The 19,796-nt window shown below is 38.6% G+C and overlaps 1 protein-coding gene across 1 annotated transcript; it reads left to right on the plus strand.

Moving 5' to 3' along the window:
• The first annotated feature begins 991 nt into the window (after positions 1 to 991).
• cs (citrate synthase) lies at positions 992 to 18,300 on the plus strand. Its single transcript, XM_085144583.1, has 11 exons — positions 992 to 1,160; positions 5,160 to 5,210; positions 5,481 to 5,588; positions 6,337 to 6,402; positions 7,926 to 8,057; positions 10,973 to 11,161; positions 11,317 to 11,516; positions 13,623 to 13,752; positions 14,936 to 15,037; positions 15,983 to 16,192; positions 16,290 to 18,300. The coding sequence occupies exons 1-11, from the start codon at positions 1,110 to 1,112 to the stop codon at positions 16,458 to 16,460; spliced, it is 1,410 nt and encodes a 469-aa protein (XP_085000709.1). The 5' UTR covers positions 992 to 1,109; the 3' UTR covers positions 16,461 to 18,300.
• Positions 18,301 to 19,796: the final 1,496 nt, after the last annotated feature.

A 19,796-nucleotide genomic window follows, 5' to 3' on the forward strand; every position in this document is an offset into this window, starting at 1 on the left:
GAAGGATGGAAGCAGGAAGGGTGTTTGAATTATGATGTTCAAAGACAACACTGTGATCTGTCTTGAGAGTAGTGAGCAGGTGGAAGAGAGCCTGGAGAGGTGGAGGTATGCCCTGAAGAGAAGAAGAATGAAACCCAGTATAAACATGACAGTATAGGTGTGCATGAATGGGAGGGTAACAGATTGAAATTTAAAGATGCAAAGAGCAGGAAGTGAAGCTGGATGAGTTTAAATAACTTGGGTCAACCACCCAGAACAACAGACTGTGCATGAGATGGGTGAAGAGAAGTGCAGGCAGGATGGAGCAGTTGGAGATGAGTGTCGGGATGATTTGTGACAGAAGAATAGCAGCAAGAGTAAACAGGACAGCTCAGGTAAAGTAGTTTAGAGACAAATTTGAGAGGCAATGTTGAGATTATTTTTTATACACCGGCAGAGGAGGAATGCTGGGTACAGTGGATAAAGGATGTTGAAGATGGAGCTCCCAGGAAGGAGGAAATGAAGAATACCACAGAGGAGACTCATGGGTAAAAGGAGGACATAGCACAATGCTAGGGTTGGGGTAGCTATAGGTAGATGTGGGAACCTTTGAAGGAGGCAGTCAAATGAGAAAAACTACACTATGTTGCTGTTGTCCTTTTATCTGAATACCACTTATTAACATTGTGAAGACTTAAATGTTAAGTATATGTTACTGTAGCCTCACAAAAAAGCTCTTTAACTGCATCTGAACAATAGGAAGGATAAAGATCATTTTAGAAGAAAAATCCTTCAATTTGTTCGATTTGTCAGATTAAGCTAAATAATTGCGCGTTTTTATAATGCCAGTGTTTGTGAACACAGCCTGATATTCAGCCCTTGTCACAGGTTGAAGGAGAATCTCTATCCAATGAAAATAACCTCAACGGTATGTAAACCAATCAGATGCCTTTACGTAAGTGCGCCGATCCAGCCCGTTGTCCAATCAACGCTGTTTGTAAATGCGGGCCTGAATCCCTCTTCAACCTTCTGCTTTCTGGAGGGGCACCTTCAACCAGGTCCGCGGTGCACTGGCAGCGGCTGTCTTAGTTGTAAAGAATAACTGGAAACAAGACTTTTAGACAGACACAATGTCGTTCCTCACTGTCACCAGGCTAGCGCCCAAACTACTTAATTCAAAGGTAAGAGAAACAGAATGAGCCTCGATGCCTCTTTCTTGGTTAAATCTGTGGACGTTTCCTTTAAGCTAACGTCGGGTTTGGTAGCTAACAGGCTAGCTTAGCCCTGTCAACCACATTGTGAAATGCAATTGGCCGAGTTTTTTGCAATTTGCTTAAACACTGACAAGAACTTTAATCATAGTAATGTATGGACCCTGTTTTTCGTAGATATTATTCAGAGACAGAAACCGTGTATCTCGTATCTTGTTAGCTAACGATAGCGCATGAATCATTACACTCATGTTGGCCTTGTAGTGTCATAACTGTGGTATGTATGTCCAACCACCACAGAGCAAACTCTTAACTTTACGCTACGAGTTTCTAACTATTTGTAGTATAGCGTAATAACATAAAATTGTATTTTCTTTTAAATTCACTTTAAACTCAGTGTTTATTCACCATCGCAGTTGATCTTTATATTAAGATTTTAACCAACCATATAATGCTTATATGTTTAAAATACAGCTGAATAGCCGGTGTAAATCATTTTTCATAAATCAATTTTTATGTAATCAGGTTAGGTCCACTGAAAAGACCTCTCTTAAAATAAGAGCTATGAAGAGGCAGTCAGCAGACAATTACAGCGAAAAAAAGCTGCAAAAATCATATAATAAAACTTTATGATATCTAAAGGGAGAGATTATACTACTTACAAGGTAGAAGGGTGCATACCTTTGGAACATCTGGGGTTAAGAGGTGAAGTATTTATTATGTTGTGTGGTTAATAATATAATAGTTATGGGATGGTTTGAAAGCTTTACAAATGAATACCATAAAATAGCTTTTAATTCTTGACGGGAAGGAAGTCCATTCAACCTTTTCAAAAAGAGCAGTGATGAGTATAAAATGTTGTTTATTAGACGTGGTTTAACTGCAGAAGTATTTATAGGTACACCCCACAATCTTGAAGATGTCCATGGTCAAGGACAGGCATGAAGGTTGACTACAGTGGAGGAAGTCAGGGTTCTTTCATTGTAAACTGTTTTATTTTCCCTTAAATGAAAGTGTTTTGTAAGGGCATATAACACCATTTTTATTTTCTGCCTTTAAAACTAGGATGTGGCTGCTTGGAAAATGTTAAAGGTAGATGAAGCATAGTCATACTCTGAGCTAGGACAATTAGGTATTCATTAAAATAATTACATTGACAACTAGAGATCCCCTGTGGTGTTCTGTTTCTAATGGTAAAATTGCATGATTGATGATATAATCCCATCAGCAGCAGTCTGGGTTTTGTCTGTGAGATTGGAGATTAACCGGTTAAATGTGGCTTTATCTTGACATGGAGACAGAAATAAGATTTATGGTTTATGAAATGGGCAGGGCACATTTTGTATCTTATGTTTTTGTAAATATCCAACATTAGGGTAAAATCCAATTGCATTTGGAAGAGCATATTGCTGTAATGTCCATTGAAAAAATGTGATTATTTGAACAGATAAATGACTTTGTTTTAATTAAATCATTTAAAATATGCTTTGGCCAGCCTGTCAATCTTAAAGTACCCTTCCAGTGACCTTAGTCCACTGCTTTACTCCAGTGACCTCTCAGTATGAACTACTTGGTTGCCATATCAAGTCAAGTCTCCTACTACTGAAATAATAGAGATAATTTTTCAGTCATGGCGACTAAGTAGTGTCTCTCTTTCTTTGAAATCTCTATCATATGAGGGGAGCTCACCTATGTCACAGTTACCTTTCTCTCTTATCATTTGTAATCGTTGCTCTGGAGATTTATTAGTAAGCTGTAGTTACATAAGAACGTATGTGTCTGAACTATGAAAGTCATGTGATTTTTAGTGACACAATGAAGTCTTATAAAGGAGAGTCTCATGATTTATTTTTTTCTTGCTTCAGATCATTTCATCTTTTGAAAAGGGGGATTGTTTTAAGTACCTCTAGATTTAAATGTCATTAAAATGTGTATTCCTTATACCAAGATGTCTGTTTTGATTTGTTTGTCCATAGAGAGGATGGCTTTGTTGCTAATCACTCAAGCATCATGTGTTTCTTCTAAACACAGCCTCTGGAGGGGTTGCCTTTTTGTGTGGAGTAATTTTTGTAGTTGCTCTTTAACCCTGGCTGATGGACAGTTGGGAGTGAGTGAGTTTAACTGGTGCTCTATATTTAAGACACTGAGCTGTTACATAATCTCCCTGATGCTCAGCTGGGTAAACTGTGTATGTAGTGACGCACCCTACCTTTTTGTTTCGCTGAGCCTTGATGGTCCTGATTATTCAAAACGGTTGTGGTTATGAGGAGTAACTGTCTCCTGCCCATTGATAATCTACTGATATGTTTAAATGAACACACAGGAGTTGTATTTCACTAGTGAGTGAGACAGCCAGCTGAACTTCTCACTACTATTAATGAGTTTCCATTAAGAGTACTTTCATAAACACTTTTTTTTTTTTTTTTAAATTCATGCCTTGACATGAAAGGAAGGAGGCATCTTTTCCTAGTTTGTAATTAGGTTGCTTCACTCTGGATTTGCCCCTTGGATACATGTAATGGCTGGTTTACATTTTACCAACAGTTAGATCTGAAAGAATAAGAGTAGATGTACTTTTCCTGGCTTTACAGGACCAGTCTGATTGTTTTACACCAGCATTAACATTGTGAAAAAAACAAACTAGAAATGACACACGAGCGCGAATAATTTGTTTATATTATAATGAGATTGTGGTGTGAGGTTTTTAGAAAAGGTGCACACTGTGCTGTTTGAAAGAGGCGGGGTAATATTTGTGTGACTTGGAACATCTCCACAGTTTTGGCAGATAACACAAAGCCCCAGTTTGTGATCCGTTTTTTTTTTTTTTTTCTTTTTTTTTGGCCAGGTTGTCAGGCTTTGAAGGTATCAGGTGCAGAATGCCCTGAAATGGCTGTCACTAGTGGCTCTTTGTTGCAGACCATGTACTGTGAACTACCCAGTTATAAGTGTTGTTGTTTTTTTAACTCTAAATTTTGGGCAAGTTTGAGTGGCAGTTAGAAAATGATGATGAAAATGGAGAAAGTACTCTGAATAACTGCTTAGTTTAGTGAAAGCTATGTATTATGCTACAAGGTACACTTTAATAGGTAAAATGCTAGAAAGAACCTGTAATTATATGTATTAGGCAGGCACCTGTACAGCAAACAAACATTGTTACTGAAAATATGGTGCTCTACACTGTTATCGTCATATTAAAAAAAATAAGATGGCATTTACCAACATCAGTAGCCGATATGTATTTGGTACCATGTAATGGTTAGTGTTCAGAAATTGTTTGATGAAAGTATAAATGGAAATGGGCTTGTGCTTGTAACAATCAGTGTAATATTGGTGTAGCACCAGTCTTGCACAAGGATATATTAACATTTGGAGGAGGAGCCTCTAACCGAACTACTGACCTTCCAATTAGTAGCTCTACCTCCTGAGTGACAGCCGTGCTAGTGCTGTGGACAAAACAAGCATGCAGTATTATATAAATATAATACTGTTTGCTTGTAGTGTCATTTTTTTTCTGGACCACAATAAGAACAATTGTTACTGTGGGAAATCAAAAAAAGAGAAAAAAATTATTATAGAAAATGTCTGTGAAGGTTCTCAGTCATCCAGGTCATCGTAGTCAAAGGAGCTTGCAAAGAAAAGCAAGCTCCAGACGCTTTTCTTTGCAAGCTCCTTTGACTATTATAGAAAATGTTTTTTTTCCTGTGTAAAAGTTTCTGTACACTTGGTAAAAACACTGTGATTCGTTTAACATGTATATTGCTTACTACAGAGTTGGAGCCATTTCACTCACAGACTGATTGCAGTATTATCCTTAGAAATGTTTTGTAGCTTTTAAGGACCTCCAAGGTTGTTTCATTTTAAATACAAGCAGTAGGTAGTCTAGAAATTCTGTTATTGCTATAATGTTGTTTTGTGTGTGTGTTTTGTTGTACTAACAATCCAAATTGTATTTCCTAATATGTTCTGCAGAATGCCTCTTTCCTATTTGTGGCTGCCAGAAATGCCAGCGCATCAACAACAGTAAGTGCATTTAATTTACTCCACTGTTTTCTGCTTGTTTTATATAGCTGTTCTGTAGTTTTACTGTTTGTGTTAACAACCTTTGGAAGAGACATTGGTCCTTACTCTGTGATCTCTGTGAAGATATTGACATTTGTGGAGCAACAAATCATTTTTTTCCTGAAATGTTTGCATAAAGTTTGTTTAATCACGGATCACAAGGGAATGTAGTCTATTTTAAGGCTGAATGTTTATTCAAGGGCATTAAAGAGTAAACATCGTCTTTTACAGAATCTGAAGGATGTCCTCTCAGACCTCATTCCTAAAGAACAGACCAGGATCAAGAACTTCAAACAACAGTATGGGAAAACCAACATAGGGCAGATTACTGTAGACATGGTAAGTGGCAGAGATTTTTGCACACGTTTAGTGAGCTGAATAAAATAAGACCCTCACACAAGTGAGGCACTGAGCTGGATTCCTCAGATCGATTATATTAATTCAGGGAGGAGCATTTGGGCTTTACCTTGATGCAGATTAGCTGTGGCATGTTAGCTGCACATAATCCATCTAGGCCTGCCTGGTCTTGTTTACTGTGCCAGGTATCACTGTTCGGTCATCTCCCTCAAAGGTCACAAATTGTGCTGCTTCCTGCCAACAGGCATATTTGAGCTGACTCTCAAACCTCCACTGTAAACTGGCACTTGCACTTTTTCTCTCGCACGCGCGCACACACACACACACACACACACACACACACACACCACTGCAACAAATCTATCCTCTTCCATCTATCAAACACTGCATCTAACTTGTTGCATTGTAGATTTAAGTTGAGCTTCATGTGTCACGGCAATAATGCATTCAGTGTCTATTAACTTATTTCTGTGTGCAGAATTACAAACCTGAATAGTATTTAGGATGTTTCTTCCTGCCTTTATAAAGACATTTGGTGAACACTGATAGCAAAATCAAAGAGGTGAGCTTCTGAAATGGTCTACTGATAAAAATAATCAGTAGATAAAAGGTTTTAAAGTCCAGTATAGCGTAACTTGGTTACTACAAACACACATGGCTGTTTATATATATTATTGACAAGACAATTTTCTGAATGTCATTCCATGTTTTTGTTTGTTTTCATCCATAGGTCTATGGGGGTATGAGGGGAATGAAGGGTCTGGTGTATGAAACCTCTGTGTTGGATCCTGAGGAGGTCAGTATCAGAGCCACAGAGAATACACTGATATATTATTGCAGATCTATTAGTGCCTGCGTTTGTTGGTACATTTATATTTAAAAAAAAAAAAGGGGGGGGGGGGGTTGCAAGACAACCTCAAACACTAGGTTTGAGGTTGTTTAGAAACAGAACGACTTGTGATCAAGTCAGTACTGCAAAGTAGGGCAGGGCAATATGGCCATAAATATTTATCATGTTATATATTTGAAAATTTGCGATAACTATATAACTGACGTTTTAATTGATGCAAGACAAAATATGTTGCAACTCCACAACTCAAAACCCCCATAACTTTATTTTCACTTAAAAAAGCAGCTGTTTTTTATGTGCATTAAAGCCATGTAAAAAATGTAACAGTGCAAACGCAAATTCCTTGCTGACAGTTTAACCAAAAGGCATTTCCAGTGGAAATGGGCTGACGTATCCTCAGCATAACCACGTATAATATCCACAAAAGTTAAAAGAGGTGCTTTGCAACATGAAACTGCAGTGTGCCAAATAAATAAGTCAAATACGTACTTTTCAGACCATAAGGTGCACGGGATTATAAGACAGATTAAGCGAAACAAAACAGTCAGATAGCCTTGAGTTTAAAATCTGCTTCATACACATAAGTGCCACAGACACAATACGGTAAAATTATGTTGAAGCACTGTACGTATTACTCCACCAGGCTCCTGACTACGGTAGTCTTAATGTTCTGACAATCCATCAAGCGGTGCGGCTTTGTAGCTTACCAAAGTCGTACTAAAACATTTTTTGACAGATTTTTGAGCGCTGTGTACCGCATAAAATTGGTTTCAGGCCTAAAATGAATTTACTTGGCATACTGTCATGCACATCAATTCAGGTTGTTCAGTGATTGACTTCCCTCACATGCTTCAGATACTCTGTTAACAACAAGCATACTTCCTCTTGTTCTCCTTAAAAATTATTGACTCTCCTGTTGAAAATTGCTGATAACTGCATAGCTTGAAATTCAGGTTAATCTATATTAGAAATTAATGGTTGCTCTCTGCTCACGTTCAACATCGATGACAAAAGCGCAGAGTGCATAGTGTAAGTTCTCATAGCAGTGACCACTTGCTCTGTGCGGAGAGTTCTTGAAAGTAATGTAGAAAAGGCAGCAGCCAGAAAGCTGCACTGGCATGGCATGATATCTTAAATTTAAATCAGATAAGGTTTTTGAACAAACATGTTATCAGTCAGACTCTAAACACAAAAAGCACAAGGTATTATTATGGTAAGCTTTTTTTCTGTTATTTTATTCTTAACTGCATACGCATCAGCATTCCCTGTAGGCACTTGAGTTGATTGCTTTCTGGCCAAAGCTGTGGCACTCTGAGGCATTGAATCATCAATATTCATTGGTAGAGATGCAGCTTGCCAGCACTCAATTGATTGTGCATTTGATGATAACAGGAATATGTAGCTAATTATCACAAATAACATTTACTTCAACATCTTCTCTCCCCTCTCGTCTCTACTTTGATAATCAGGGCATCCGCTTCAGGGGCTACAGTATTCCAGAGTGTCAGAAGCTGCTGCCTAAAGCTCCAGGAGGTGAGGAGCCACTGCCCGAGGGTCTTTTCTGGCTGCTGGTCACAGGACAGATCCCAACTGAGGAGCAGGTGAGTCGATGCAAGAAGTTATTGTCGTAAAATGTTGTTGTCTACTGGAGTTTCAGTGAGCAGGTATCTGTCATGGTATGTCAGACGCTGTCAAATCTCTTCAGAATGCTTCATCAAAACTGAATATTCTTGCAGTGCAGTAAATAAGGTGACTTTGGCACCTGGATCAGTTAAGGTCGTGAGTCACGACATTTTCTTTTGCATCATGGAAACGTGAATAACAAGATGCTTGGCGTGTGTTCAGTTCAAGTGTATTTATGTAATGACAGATACAAATGTACAAAGGCTCAAGGCACATTAAATTTTAACCTTGGTTCTTCTCAAAGTGCAAACTGCCATCCTTGTTAAAAAAAAAATTCAATGGCCTTGTCAAGGAAAGAATTTATATACTGTATTTTCTGGACTACAAAGCGCACCTGAATATTAGCCGCACAAGCTAAAATCAGGGGAAAATCCTGTTTTGTACATACATTAGCCGCACCTGACTAAAAGCCGCAGGTGTTTCAATGTTGACTTATCATATGTAAGAGAATATGCACGGGGAATATGCAAGGGAATTGTTAGGAAAGAGATGGCTGTTTGGAGACACATCCCTTTTATTAATATTTTGAAAACAAGTTATGGGTACATATTTGCATAACTTTTTAGGTAGATGTACAAGTACCGGTAATTACAAGTACGAAACATGTACTGTGCTTCATAAATGAGTAACAAATGTAGTACATAACAATAACCTACAGCACACCAGAAAAATAGATTCGGACTACCCTTTAGGCTCAGGTGCAGTGACACGGCTTTAACAAGAAGAAAAGTCAGTCATTCACCACCGTCTTTCTCTTCTTCCTGCGCACTAAAACCACCAAAGTCCTCTTCTCCAGTGTCGGAAACGAACAGGCTCAGGATGGCTACGTCATCCACTCTCCGCTTCTCTCCTTCGTTGTCACTTTCAAAATCAAAGAAATCCTCGTCGTCAGTGTCAGAGTCGAACACCCTCAGAAGGGCCGTGGCGGTGTCCTCCTCTCCATCATGCAGCAGTCCAGCCCTTCGAAATCCGTTGGTGATCATGGATGTTTTCACACTTTTCCACGCTGTCAGAATCCACTGGTGGAGTTGGGCATAACTTGCTTTTCGCAAGTTTATCACCGCTCGTCATCCACCCCTCCCACTGAACGCGTAGCGCTACTTTGAAGTTTGTTTTTTGCACTACTTTGTACGGGATTACGTTGCCTGGCGAACGGACATGTGACCAACATACCACTCTTGAACCCCGATACTGTGTGTATCGGGGTTCCGCCAGGCAACGTAGTGCCGTACAACAGCGGAACAAACAAAACAAATCCTCTTACAATATCACAAAAATCATGGACAATCCATAGAAAAGCCCCACCTGACTAAAAGCCACAGGGTTCAAAGCTTGTGCAAAAAGTAGCAGCTTATAGCCCGACAATTACGGTAGTAATCTTTAACTCAGAAATGTCTTAATTTCAGTTGTTTCTAGTTATCATCTACATTTAATTTTTCTTTACGTTCACAATAAAAGAAATAGTACCTTAACAGTAGTTTAAAAGCTAACTCGGTGAAAAAGTGACAAATGCACACAAACAACCAACTGAAGTGATATATTATACTAAATGTCTTGACGTGAGCATTTCTCTTGTGCAGCCTGTAAAAATATATTTGCACTGAGTCACCAAAATTTTGAGAATCACTTAAGGCAAAAAAAAAAACCCCACCCTTGAGCAAGAACCTGTTTGCAGTGGGGAGTATAAAAAAACAGGCTCTGTGTGTGTGGCAGTCTGCCTTGATTGGTTGGGTTGAGGAAAGCGAAGATGAGCATTTTACAAACCAAATGACACAACAATAATAACTTCTGGGCAGGTTGGTAGGGCCAGTCACTGTTGATGAAATGCATGCAGTTTTAAACTCAAAGATTTGTAATGTTTGCAGAAAAGGTACAGGGACAGTGAGGACAGAACAAAATGCACAAACTACAAGAAAGAAAATAGAAGCAAATGACATACAATACTATAATAAATAAATGCTTGCAGAGTGAAATACAGAACAGCACAAGACAGGTGCTCTGTGAATTTAGAGGTCTCAGCAACATAGGCCCATGTAGCAGCAAGAGTCAGAATCAACTAAGCCAGCCCTAATTGTATCAATCAATCCATCCATCAATTCGCTTCCGCTTTTCCTTTTCACGTTTGCGGGGGGCGCTGGAGCCTATTCCAGCTGTCATAGGGCGAGAGGTGGGGTACGCCCTGGACAAGTCGCAGGGCTAACACACAGAGATAGACAACCATTCGCGCTCACATTCAGTCCTGCATTCACACCTATAGGCAATTTGGATTAATCAATTAACCTATCCCCCTAATTGTAATCATCAGTATTTAGTTTTTTGTACAGCATCTGCCGGTGAAAAAAGCTACTTATGTTAATTTAAAAGCTCTGAGAAGCACAAGTAAGGCTGAGTGAAGTTTTCGATATGGAGCTGTGAGATTTTTAGAAAGTAGATACAAGAATAATCTTGATTTTTACAGGGAATCAATAACCAAAGTCGATATCTAAGAAAAACTGTTTCTAGCTCATGTTAGCTGGAGATTGTATGACGGCAGAAATTTGGCGTGTATAAACTAGAGGTTGTATCTTGTTTCTCAGTTGTAAAAACAATCTATAGGGATTTTATTGCTGCCAACTATCTCCTTACAGAATGATATGAGGACAACCTATGCTCCTTTCACCTGCTTGCAACTTTCAAGCGCACCTCTCCATCTGTTCTTCCTGCATCTCATATCTGCTCAAATCAGCCAAGGAGGAAATGTTTATTCTCAACACACATTTGTCTCCTTATTGATCGAAGAGTTTTCTGAGATTTCTGCCTCATCTATTTATTTTGTGTCCATCTTTCTTTCCAGGTGAACTGGGTGTCCAAAGAGTGGGCAAAGAGAGCAGCACTTCCCTCTCATGTTGTCACCATGTTGGATAATTTCCCCACAAATCTGCACCCCATGTCCCAGTTCAGCGCTGCCATTACAGCTCTGAACAGTGAGAGCAGCTTTGCACGGGCCTACTCTGAGGGAGTCCACAAGTCCAAGTACTGGGAGGTGAGTTTACACGAATACCTTTTTTTTGAAAAATATGGACTAACAGAATTTTTTTTTGCTCAAGAGACTGAATCACTTTAGACACAAGAACACTTTCAGTTTGGTTTCATGTGGTCTTTTCTTGTTGTGTAATTTATCTATTATCTTTTTTAAAGTTTATCTATGAAGATTCTATGGACTTGATTGCCAAGCTCCCCTGCATTGCTGCCAAGATCTACCGTAACCTGAACCGTGAAGGCAGCAGTATCGGAGCTATCGACTCCAACCTCGACTGGTCCCACAACTTCACCAACATGCTGGGCTACAGTGATCCCCAGTTCACTGAGCTTATGAGGCTCTACCTCACTATCCACAGGTGCAACTTAAGATGCCTTTTTACATAAAACAAGTTGGATTTAATCTTGTTTTTTTTCTAGTAACACTTGAATCAAAGTCTTGCCTTTTTAATCTAAGAATTAGAGATGTTAAGTGAGATGTCGAAAAGATGAGAATGAAACTCGCAAACCTATCTGGAGTTAGACAGCATGACATTATGTCACTACTTGGTTTGATTGATTACTGATGAGGATGACTTGGCCAAGTGTGAGGGAATTTAAAGTTTTTTTTTGTTTTTTTTTCATCATCTGACCATCAAAACTAACCAAACTATTACAAACAGAAGCAGTAGTTATAACACAGCCTGAGGTAACTACCTACAGGTTTCCTAAAGTGACCTTAAATTTATTTAGCATGACCTTTTTCTTTTTTTTTCTTCTCAAGCTTAGTTGAATTCGTTGCTTAATCCAGGTGGAAGGAGCTGCAAATGTAATGACTGTTTCTCCAATTTTAATATGGACAGAAGCAAAAACTCTTCCCAGACTTTTTGATTGATGTAGGTCAGTTAAGTAAGATGGGAGCTGACTGAGAATAGTATTGTAAATAGGAATATATATAGTAGTGTAGTCTACGACACAGTGTTGGGTGTAATGCGTTACTAAAGTAACAAGTTACTGTAATTAAATTACTTTTCCACTGAAAAAGTAGAGTAACTGATTACTGTTCATTTTTAGGTATTTTAATCACAGTTACTTACAATGTACTTGCGTTACATTGTAAAATAATTAAACTCGCTGAATATTATTATTTAATTTCAATAATTTATCTTCTAAACGTAGAAGTAAACTCTGCCGCTTTAACATCGCTGTAGTGCAGCTGCACGTCATTTCGCGCCAGTTTGCTGCATGGTCATATTTTAAAGCGGAAGATGTCGGACTAGGCTGAAGCGTGTGGCTGTTTTATGAAATGGAAATATTCCCGTCACTTCACTTTTCTGAAACAAGCAGACAAGAACATTACAGTAATATGTAAGCTATGTCCTGGGGAGAAAAAACTATCGGCCGTTGTTAATAGCACAAGTAATCTACTGAAGCGCCTGACACGAGCGCATAGACGAACACTTCTGAGTGATCCTTGTTCATCATCCATGGATAACAGCGCGGCAACTCCTGCTAAGCAGGCAAAACTTGATTTTACTTCAGCAGCACAGAAAGCGTCTGAAGGTGAGCTTAAAAAATGATTGCAGGCTACATTGTGGAAGAGATGCTACTGCTGCGTACTGTAGAGTCTCCGTCTTTCAGAAAATGTATTTATTATTTAAAGAGTTTAATTTTTATTGTTTGTCCACTCAAGGTTTATAGGGATTTTAAAATGTATTTAGTTAAATTACTTATTGAGTAATTAAGTTACTTTTCTGACACAGTAATTAGATAAGTATTTTAAATACAATATTGATTAAGTAATTAGTAATTAATCACTTTTTTAAAGTAACTTACCCAACACTGCTACAACATGACAAAACAGACCATCCAACCTGAGTGTGCAATGATGTGCAAAGGCTTTAAGGTTTGAGTGCTCAAGTAATGAATCTCAGTGCTCCTGGATAAACAGAATCCACTGTTGCTAAGGCGCATGTATATAAATAAAATTGCTATTATCAGACAGACAGACAGAGGTTAGAGCAGCGAGGCTTTTTCTTGTCTCAAAAGAAATGCTAGATTTAAAAAAGAAAAGAAAAGAAATTTAACCAAGAAAGTAGCATCTTTAGTTATTTATGTGGAGAAATTCCTGCTTTTTACTGTGACAGCAGTCCTCTTATCCTGAATTTGATGCAATATACAATAAAAATAGATATGGGTTTACACAGTCTGCAGTTTGTTTAGCAATCAAACATGCCATGCAGGATATGTGCACTGAAAAAAACAGACAAAAGAGTAAATTCAATTTATGTCCCACACAGATGGTTCTACTCAGATAAAAAGGATTGACAACTCTCCAGCCTCCCCAGTGTTACTGTTTGCCATTGTGATGATGTGTAGCAGATGCTGGTGTAGACTTAAATGGAACACTCTAGAAACCTTACTGTTAGAATTAAAATTTTAATGTGTTCATTACTATGTGTTTTTGTGTGTTTGTAAAATTGTAGTGATCATGAAGGAGGCAATGTCAGTGCTCACACTAGCCACCTAGTGGGGAGTGCCCTGTCTGACCCCTACCTGTCCTTCAGCGCTGCCATGAATGGTTTGGCCGGTCCTCTCCATGGCCTGGCCAATCAGGTTAGTAATGCACAGATCATCATTTTCATTCTGTTTTCACACTGAGATTTGATAGAAACAACTTGGAGATCCCAAGTTAATCCCCCATTCATCTTTTTATAAAGAAAGCATTTTTATTAGGAAGACTGCAGTTTATGTGATATCTATTATGTGATAATGATTTTTATTTCAGTCAGTTTATTACAATTGTTCCAAAAACACTACATACAACACTTTAATTATTTGATTTTTACCAAAAAACTGAAATCTGATGGGGAAAAAAACTGAAAACAAGTTTAACGTGTAGTTTAATGGTTGGTTCATAAGAATTTAATGCCTTTATAATCTCATAGATCTCTTCTGTAGCATATAGATGGGTTAGAGTTTATTTCGCATATTAGCGATGAGCAAGTTCTGCTATTTAGCTTTACTTTCACAGGCCTGCTATTCTGAATACTAGCTTACTGTCACATTGTCACAACACTTGAATAAAACGGATCATTAAATTATTAGACACTTCTGTGTTTTTAATCACACATCAAAATATCCACTGTGGTAGAAGCCTTTTTTTGAAACAACCTTGTCACCTTTGTGCCAACATGGCAACATAATCATTGAGGACTTGGCTGTTTTTGGTCAGTGCAGTAGACAAACACTAAAGGTGAAAATGACAAAGAACCAAGAGTTCAGAGTCAAACTGCTGTGGTGCTCAATTATAAATATTATTTTAGAGTTCAATAACGTTCACAAAGCACTGCTTGTTTACCAGCGCCCGAGGAAAGGTCTCCCCTACTTTTATTAGCTAGCAATTTGTCAAAGCTCCTTCTACCTCCTCCAATAAATTTTGGCATCTGTTTAATTACTATCCATCCATTTTCTTAAGTGCTTATCCAATTATAGTGTCAGGGGGGCTGGAGCCTGTCCCTGCTTCATTTATTTATTAGCTACTTAACTAGTTAAATACAGTCATATGATATGACCAACTATTATGAGCAGTTGTACAATAACCTATGATTTTAGATTAAAATGTTCATAATGATTTTTTCTTTCAGTTTGCGCTTTGCTCACATATTTGACATATTGACACTTAAAATGATTTTTGGTTTGATTTCAAACACAGTGCCAACAAAAATACTGCAGAAAATTCACTTAGCTTATGAATGTGTGTTTTGTCTTGTTTTGTGGGTTTTTGCTGCACCTACAGGAGGTACTGGTGTGGCTGACTGCTCTGCAGAAGGAGTTGGGAGGAGAGGTGTCTGATGAGAGGATGAGGGATTATATCTGGAACACACTCAAGTCTGGAAGGGTAAATAAGCACCACATCTGCAAACAAACAACTATAGTTATTATTATGACTTCATTTTCCACTCTCACTCATTTTCAGAATAACACTTCTGGGGATGTCAGGGGTCCAGTTGTTTCTACCAGAAGTTACAGCTAGATTTAGGAACCTTTGGAGGAGCTCAAACCAGATTCTTTATTAAAAGAAAAAAAAATTAACACTTTAAAAAGTCCCTGGTGGGCTTTTGTCTAAAAGAGTAGAAACTTTGGGCATGAGGCTTTCTGCATTAAACATTTCTAATTGGTTCTAATCTCCCTAATAGTGTGTGAAATCTGTTAGGACCCCATTGTCAAAGCAGTAACTCGAAAGCAACATCAACACAAGTGGCTTATTGTTGGAGCAGTGTTGTCACTTTATATGGCATCATTGTTTTTTGTATAGTCTTCCTTCACCTACAGGACTAAGAGGAGTAGTTGATTTAATGTTGGCACAAATAAAGTTGTGTAATTACAGTTTTTTTGTTTCCAAAACCAAGAAATTGCTATTATTACAATTTTTATAATTTACTATATTTTACACCTGATTTACTCTGACCTTCATCTAAACCTTCATATTCTAGTTTATTGATTTACTGAATAACTAAATTCTGTTTTTGTCTTTCATAATAGGTTAAAATTGTTAATGTATACCATAAAGAATTTGTAAAATAATAGTATTTTAGCACAGATAGAACGGTGTTGATGTCACCAGCAACAACAGCAAGTTGTTTTACATGTAAGTTCTGCACCTGGTTGGTTTCTTCTGGTTTTGTTCCCCAAAACATGCATGCTAGGGTAATTAGTGATTGTAAATTGACCATATGGGTGTGTTTAAGTTCTTAATGCGTTTCTGAAGGTCTCGTGAGTACTTAGAGTTGTCAGAGAGACTAGAAGAGTGCACTGTCAGGTTAAAAATGTTTCTTGGCTGTAGGTGGTTCCAGGTTATGGCCATGCTGTCCTAAGGAAGACTGATCCACGTTATACCTGCCAGCGTGAGTTTGCCCTGAAGCATCTGCCCAGTGACCCCATGTTCAAGATGGTTGCTCAGCTTTACAAGATTGTACCCAATGTGCTCCTGGAGCAGGGTAAGGCCAAGAACCCCTGGCCCAATGTAGATGCTCACAGTGGAGTGCTGCTGCAGGTAAGACCTGGGATTATAATCATGCATTTGTTATCTAACTGAAATAATCACAGATGCCGAAGTAACTGACTGCTTCCCTGTTTGTGTGTATGTTCAGTACTATGGAATGAGTGAAATGAACTACTACACTGTGCTCTTCGGTGTGTCCCGTGCCCTCGGCGTGCTGGCCCAGCTGGTGTGGAGTAGAGCCCTGGGCTTCCCCCTGGAGCGCCCCAAGTCCATGAGCACAGATGGACTGATGTCTTTGGTTGGAGCAAAGTCAGGCTGAAGCACCAACCTGGAAGTAGCTGTGGGTTAGTGTTAAGGGTGGGAGGAGGTGGAAACATCAAAAAGCAGATATAAGTTGACCCCTTGTCATTTCCAACCCCAGGGATTTAATAGGATTCAAAGAGACAGTATTCTTTCAATGCCATTTCACAAAAAAAGGGCCTTTTTAAATTGTCATAGCATTAGTCTTCAAGTGTGTTTAGTTAATCACTGACAGGCTTTCCAATCATGTCTCTCTATCTAAAACATGAGCAGAACAAACTTTATATATGGCCACGGTAGGCTCAAACTACCTACCACTTTTAGGTCTGCTAGCATTGCTAAGATTTCCCCTGAGCGGTGCTTCTCATTGTACACTGGGTCTAAACTAAGAATAGGTAGTGGCATTCAAAGGGAATTGTGGGAGTGAACTGCACTTCCTTTGTATGTAAGCTTCTACATTTAAAAATCTGACTAAATCTTTATGGCCAATACAGTGATGTGTTGTAGAGGATACTTCCAAGCAAAATACAGTTTGTCACACAGCTCTAATTTTAGTTTTTCGTCTATGCAACGTTGTCATCCCACCCAGTTGATCAATGCGTTTCACTCCCACTTATGAACACTCCAGTGTAACAAAGAAAAAAAAAAAAGGTCCTCACTAGTAAAAATCCTAGAAAGCCGTTTAAGAAAAAATATTTGTTTAAAGACACTGCCCCTTTAAATCTCTGGTCTCCCTCTTTTTTTTTCTTCTCTAACTTGTAGTTTTTTCTAGATGACCTGTAATACCTCTATGATCAAAATAACAGTCTTTATTAAAATTTGATTCCTTGGTCTTATTTTCCTCAAAGTAATTTCCTATTTTTTTTAATGGGTTTCTTATATAAGAATGCCTGAGAATCAGGACTAATGAAGGTAACTGATACAGATTTGAGCAAAGGGTGTTGTAACTGGCAACCTGCAGGGAATCCTTAAGAGCAAGCTTGAATAAAAACAGGATGGGAGGGGGGGCTTTGTAGAGTTTTGTTTTTAAGTCTTCTTTTATTTGACTGTATGTTCATTTCTTTATCCCAGCAGCAGAGCACTTCAAATGACAATTGTAAAGTTATGAAGTATTTGATTGGATTTCCTAAATTGTAACAGTAGAAAATCAACCCCTTTTTTTTTCTTTTGGTGTTGAATGATGTATGAAAATTTTTGGGTTTGAATTTTGTTGTGGTTTTATTTATACTCTGTGTACATAGGTATATATATGTATAGCATTAATGTATGAGCTGTAAGCATTCACTTGCTGCTTATAACCACAATGAGCACCACAGTTTACCAGCAGAGTAGTCGTGTCCACTATATGTCCAGTCTCGCTGGTCACTGTGAATATCTGACAATGAACGAACAAAAAAAACTGCAGCTATCTTCTGTATATACAGTTTATTCCCAAGCTCTGTTTCCTCAGCTGGTGCTGTATTTCAGGTATTTCACTTGAATGTGTCAAGCTTGCTCTTAAGTTCTGGGTTTCTCAACACTCCATTTTTGTCTAGTTAGAGTTCTTGCGTATTTCCTCCTAAGAATACTCTTTAACGTGTTCGTTCCGATACTTGATTCTCTCTGCTCTGCTCTTCTGGCTTTTTCGGGCACGTGTTTTGTGTTTTATTGTAGCATTCTTCCATGTGGCAGGTTGTTCAACAGATGTGGTTATTTTGATCGTAGAGGAGCTTATGGGTTGTAACTGGGAGGAATCATTAGAGAAACACTTGGGGCGGGGGGACAGGGCTGGGTGGGTCAAATGGGCAAGAAAAGCTTGAAACAACTATTGGAAAACCTTAGAAAAAAAAAAAGAAAAATAAAGGTTTTTATTAACACTTGTTTGGTCTCATTTTCTTCATAAGTGCTTGAAAAAGAAATTGTGATGTAATTCCAGTTCCAGTTGCATGTAAGTTTGTGAAACCTTTGAAATTACCAGGATTTCTGAAGTGATTACCCAAACGTACCCTCCTTGTAATACACAAACAGTCTCACAAAACGCTGTCTTTTAGCCATTGCTAACAGTTGTTAAGCTTTCACGATTAAAAAGGACTTAAATAATAGTTAACAATCATTATTAATGGCTGTGGAAAGAAATATTTTAACAATTATTAAATTATTTAACAATTAAATTTGCACTTGTTGGATACCGTATTATACACTTACTGGACACTGTTAGTTACACCCTGCTAGTACCAGATTAGACTCTTGCTTTCATTACTGCCTTATTTCATCATGGCATTTAGCAAGATAGTGGAAAAAATCTTTTGTCCATATTTACATGATAGCATCACACAGTTGCTTCTGATCTGTTGGCTGTACATCTATGATGTGAATGTCTTTGATGTTTAAACGATACTCAGTTGGTACAGTTGGAATCTAAACTGGGCCGAGGAAAATATCCCTCACAAGGTTCCAGCAACAGCCTGAACAGTTGATACAAGCCAGGGTGGAAGCATGCTTTCAGGCTGTTTATGCCAACAGCAATGGAAATTCATCAACCCAACATTCAGTCTACTGTTTTCCAGTTATGGTGAGCGGATCCAAGATTTGACTAGTGTCTGTGAAGGTTCTCAGTCATCGTAGTCTAAGGAGCTTGCAAAGACAAAACTCCTAAACACTAACTTAACAAGGTAGTGTATGCTGTACAGTGCAGCGAGGAATGCTCAGACCTCTACATCGGAGAGACCAAACAGACACTTCATAAAAGCATGGCACAACACAGAAGAGCCACCTCCACAGGACATCTGCATCTAAAGGAGGATGCCAGTGTTCACATTTTGGACAGAGCAGAAGGATGGTGTGAAAGAATCCATCTATGTCAACTGTGAACGGCCATCTTTGAACAGAGGCGGTGGTTCACGACACCAACTGTCTGCCATCTGCAATACAGTTTTGAGATCCTTTCCCAGACGCCTTAACGCCCACTCACATCCTGGGCTATTTGACCTCAATAAATCACATGATAGGGTGGGGATGGGTTTCACAATGGATTCACCTGAAACCTTGGCTGACTGTGAGACACACCCGTTTTCAGACCTTGGCTCATGTGATTAGGTAAAAGATCAATAGAGAGTCCATGACCCTCTTGCGGACACTCCCATAGGGCTTAAAATCTGGGATTCTCCACCAATTGTGCTTAGAACTGAAGAAGCTTCTCAGATAAGAGGTGAAACATCTTAAAGACAAAACTTAAAGAAAAGAAGTCTAGATGCTTTTGTTTCCAAGCTCCTTAGACATTTGACACATGCATTCAAAGCTGCTCTTCTGCATACCTTGGATGTAACTGGTGGTAATTTTACTTACCGTTCAGGTCAAAGAGTCAGGCCATTCCATC

This window comes from Neolamprologus multifasciatus, chromosome 20, assembly GCF_963576455.1.
Source record: "Neolamprologus multifasciatus chromosome 20, fNeoMul1.2, whole genome shotgun sequence".
NCBI classification, from domain to species: Eukaryota; Metazoa; Chordata; class Actinopteri; order Cichliformes; family Cichlidae; genus Neolamprologus; species Neolamprologus multifasciatus.

Bases quoted from the DNA above. Each gene is read 5' to 3' on its own strand.
- cs (XM_085144583.1), top strand. From the start codon at position 1,110: ATGTCGTTCCTCACTGTCACCAGGCTAGCGCCCAAACTACTTAATTCA. The intron at 8,058-10,972 runs GTGAGTCGATGC...CTTTCTTTCCAG, and splicing joins AGATCCCAACTGAGGAGCAG to GTGAACTGGGTGTCCAAAGA. The intron at 16,193-16,289 runs GTAAGACCTGGG...GTGTATGTTCAG, and splicing joins ACAGTGGAGTGCTGCTGCAG to TACTATGGAATGAGTGAAAT.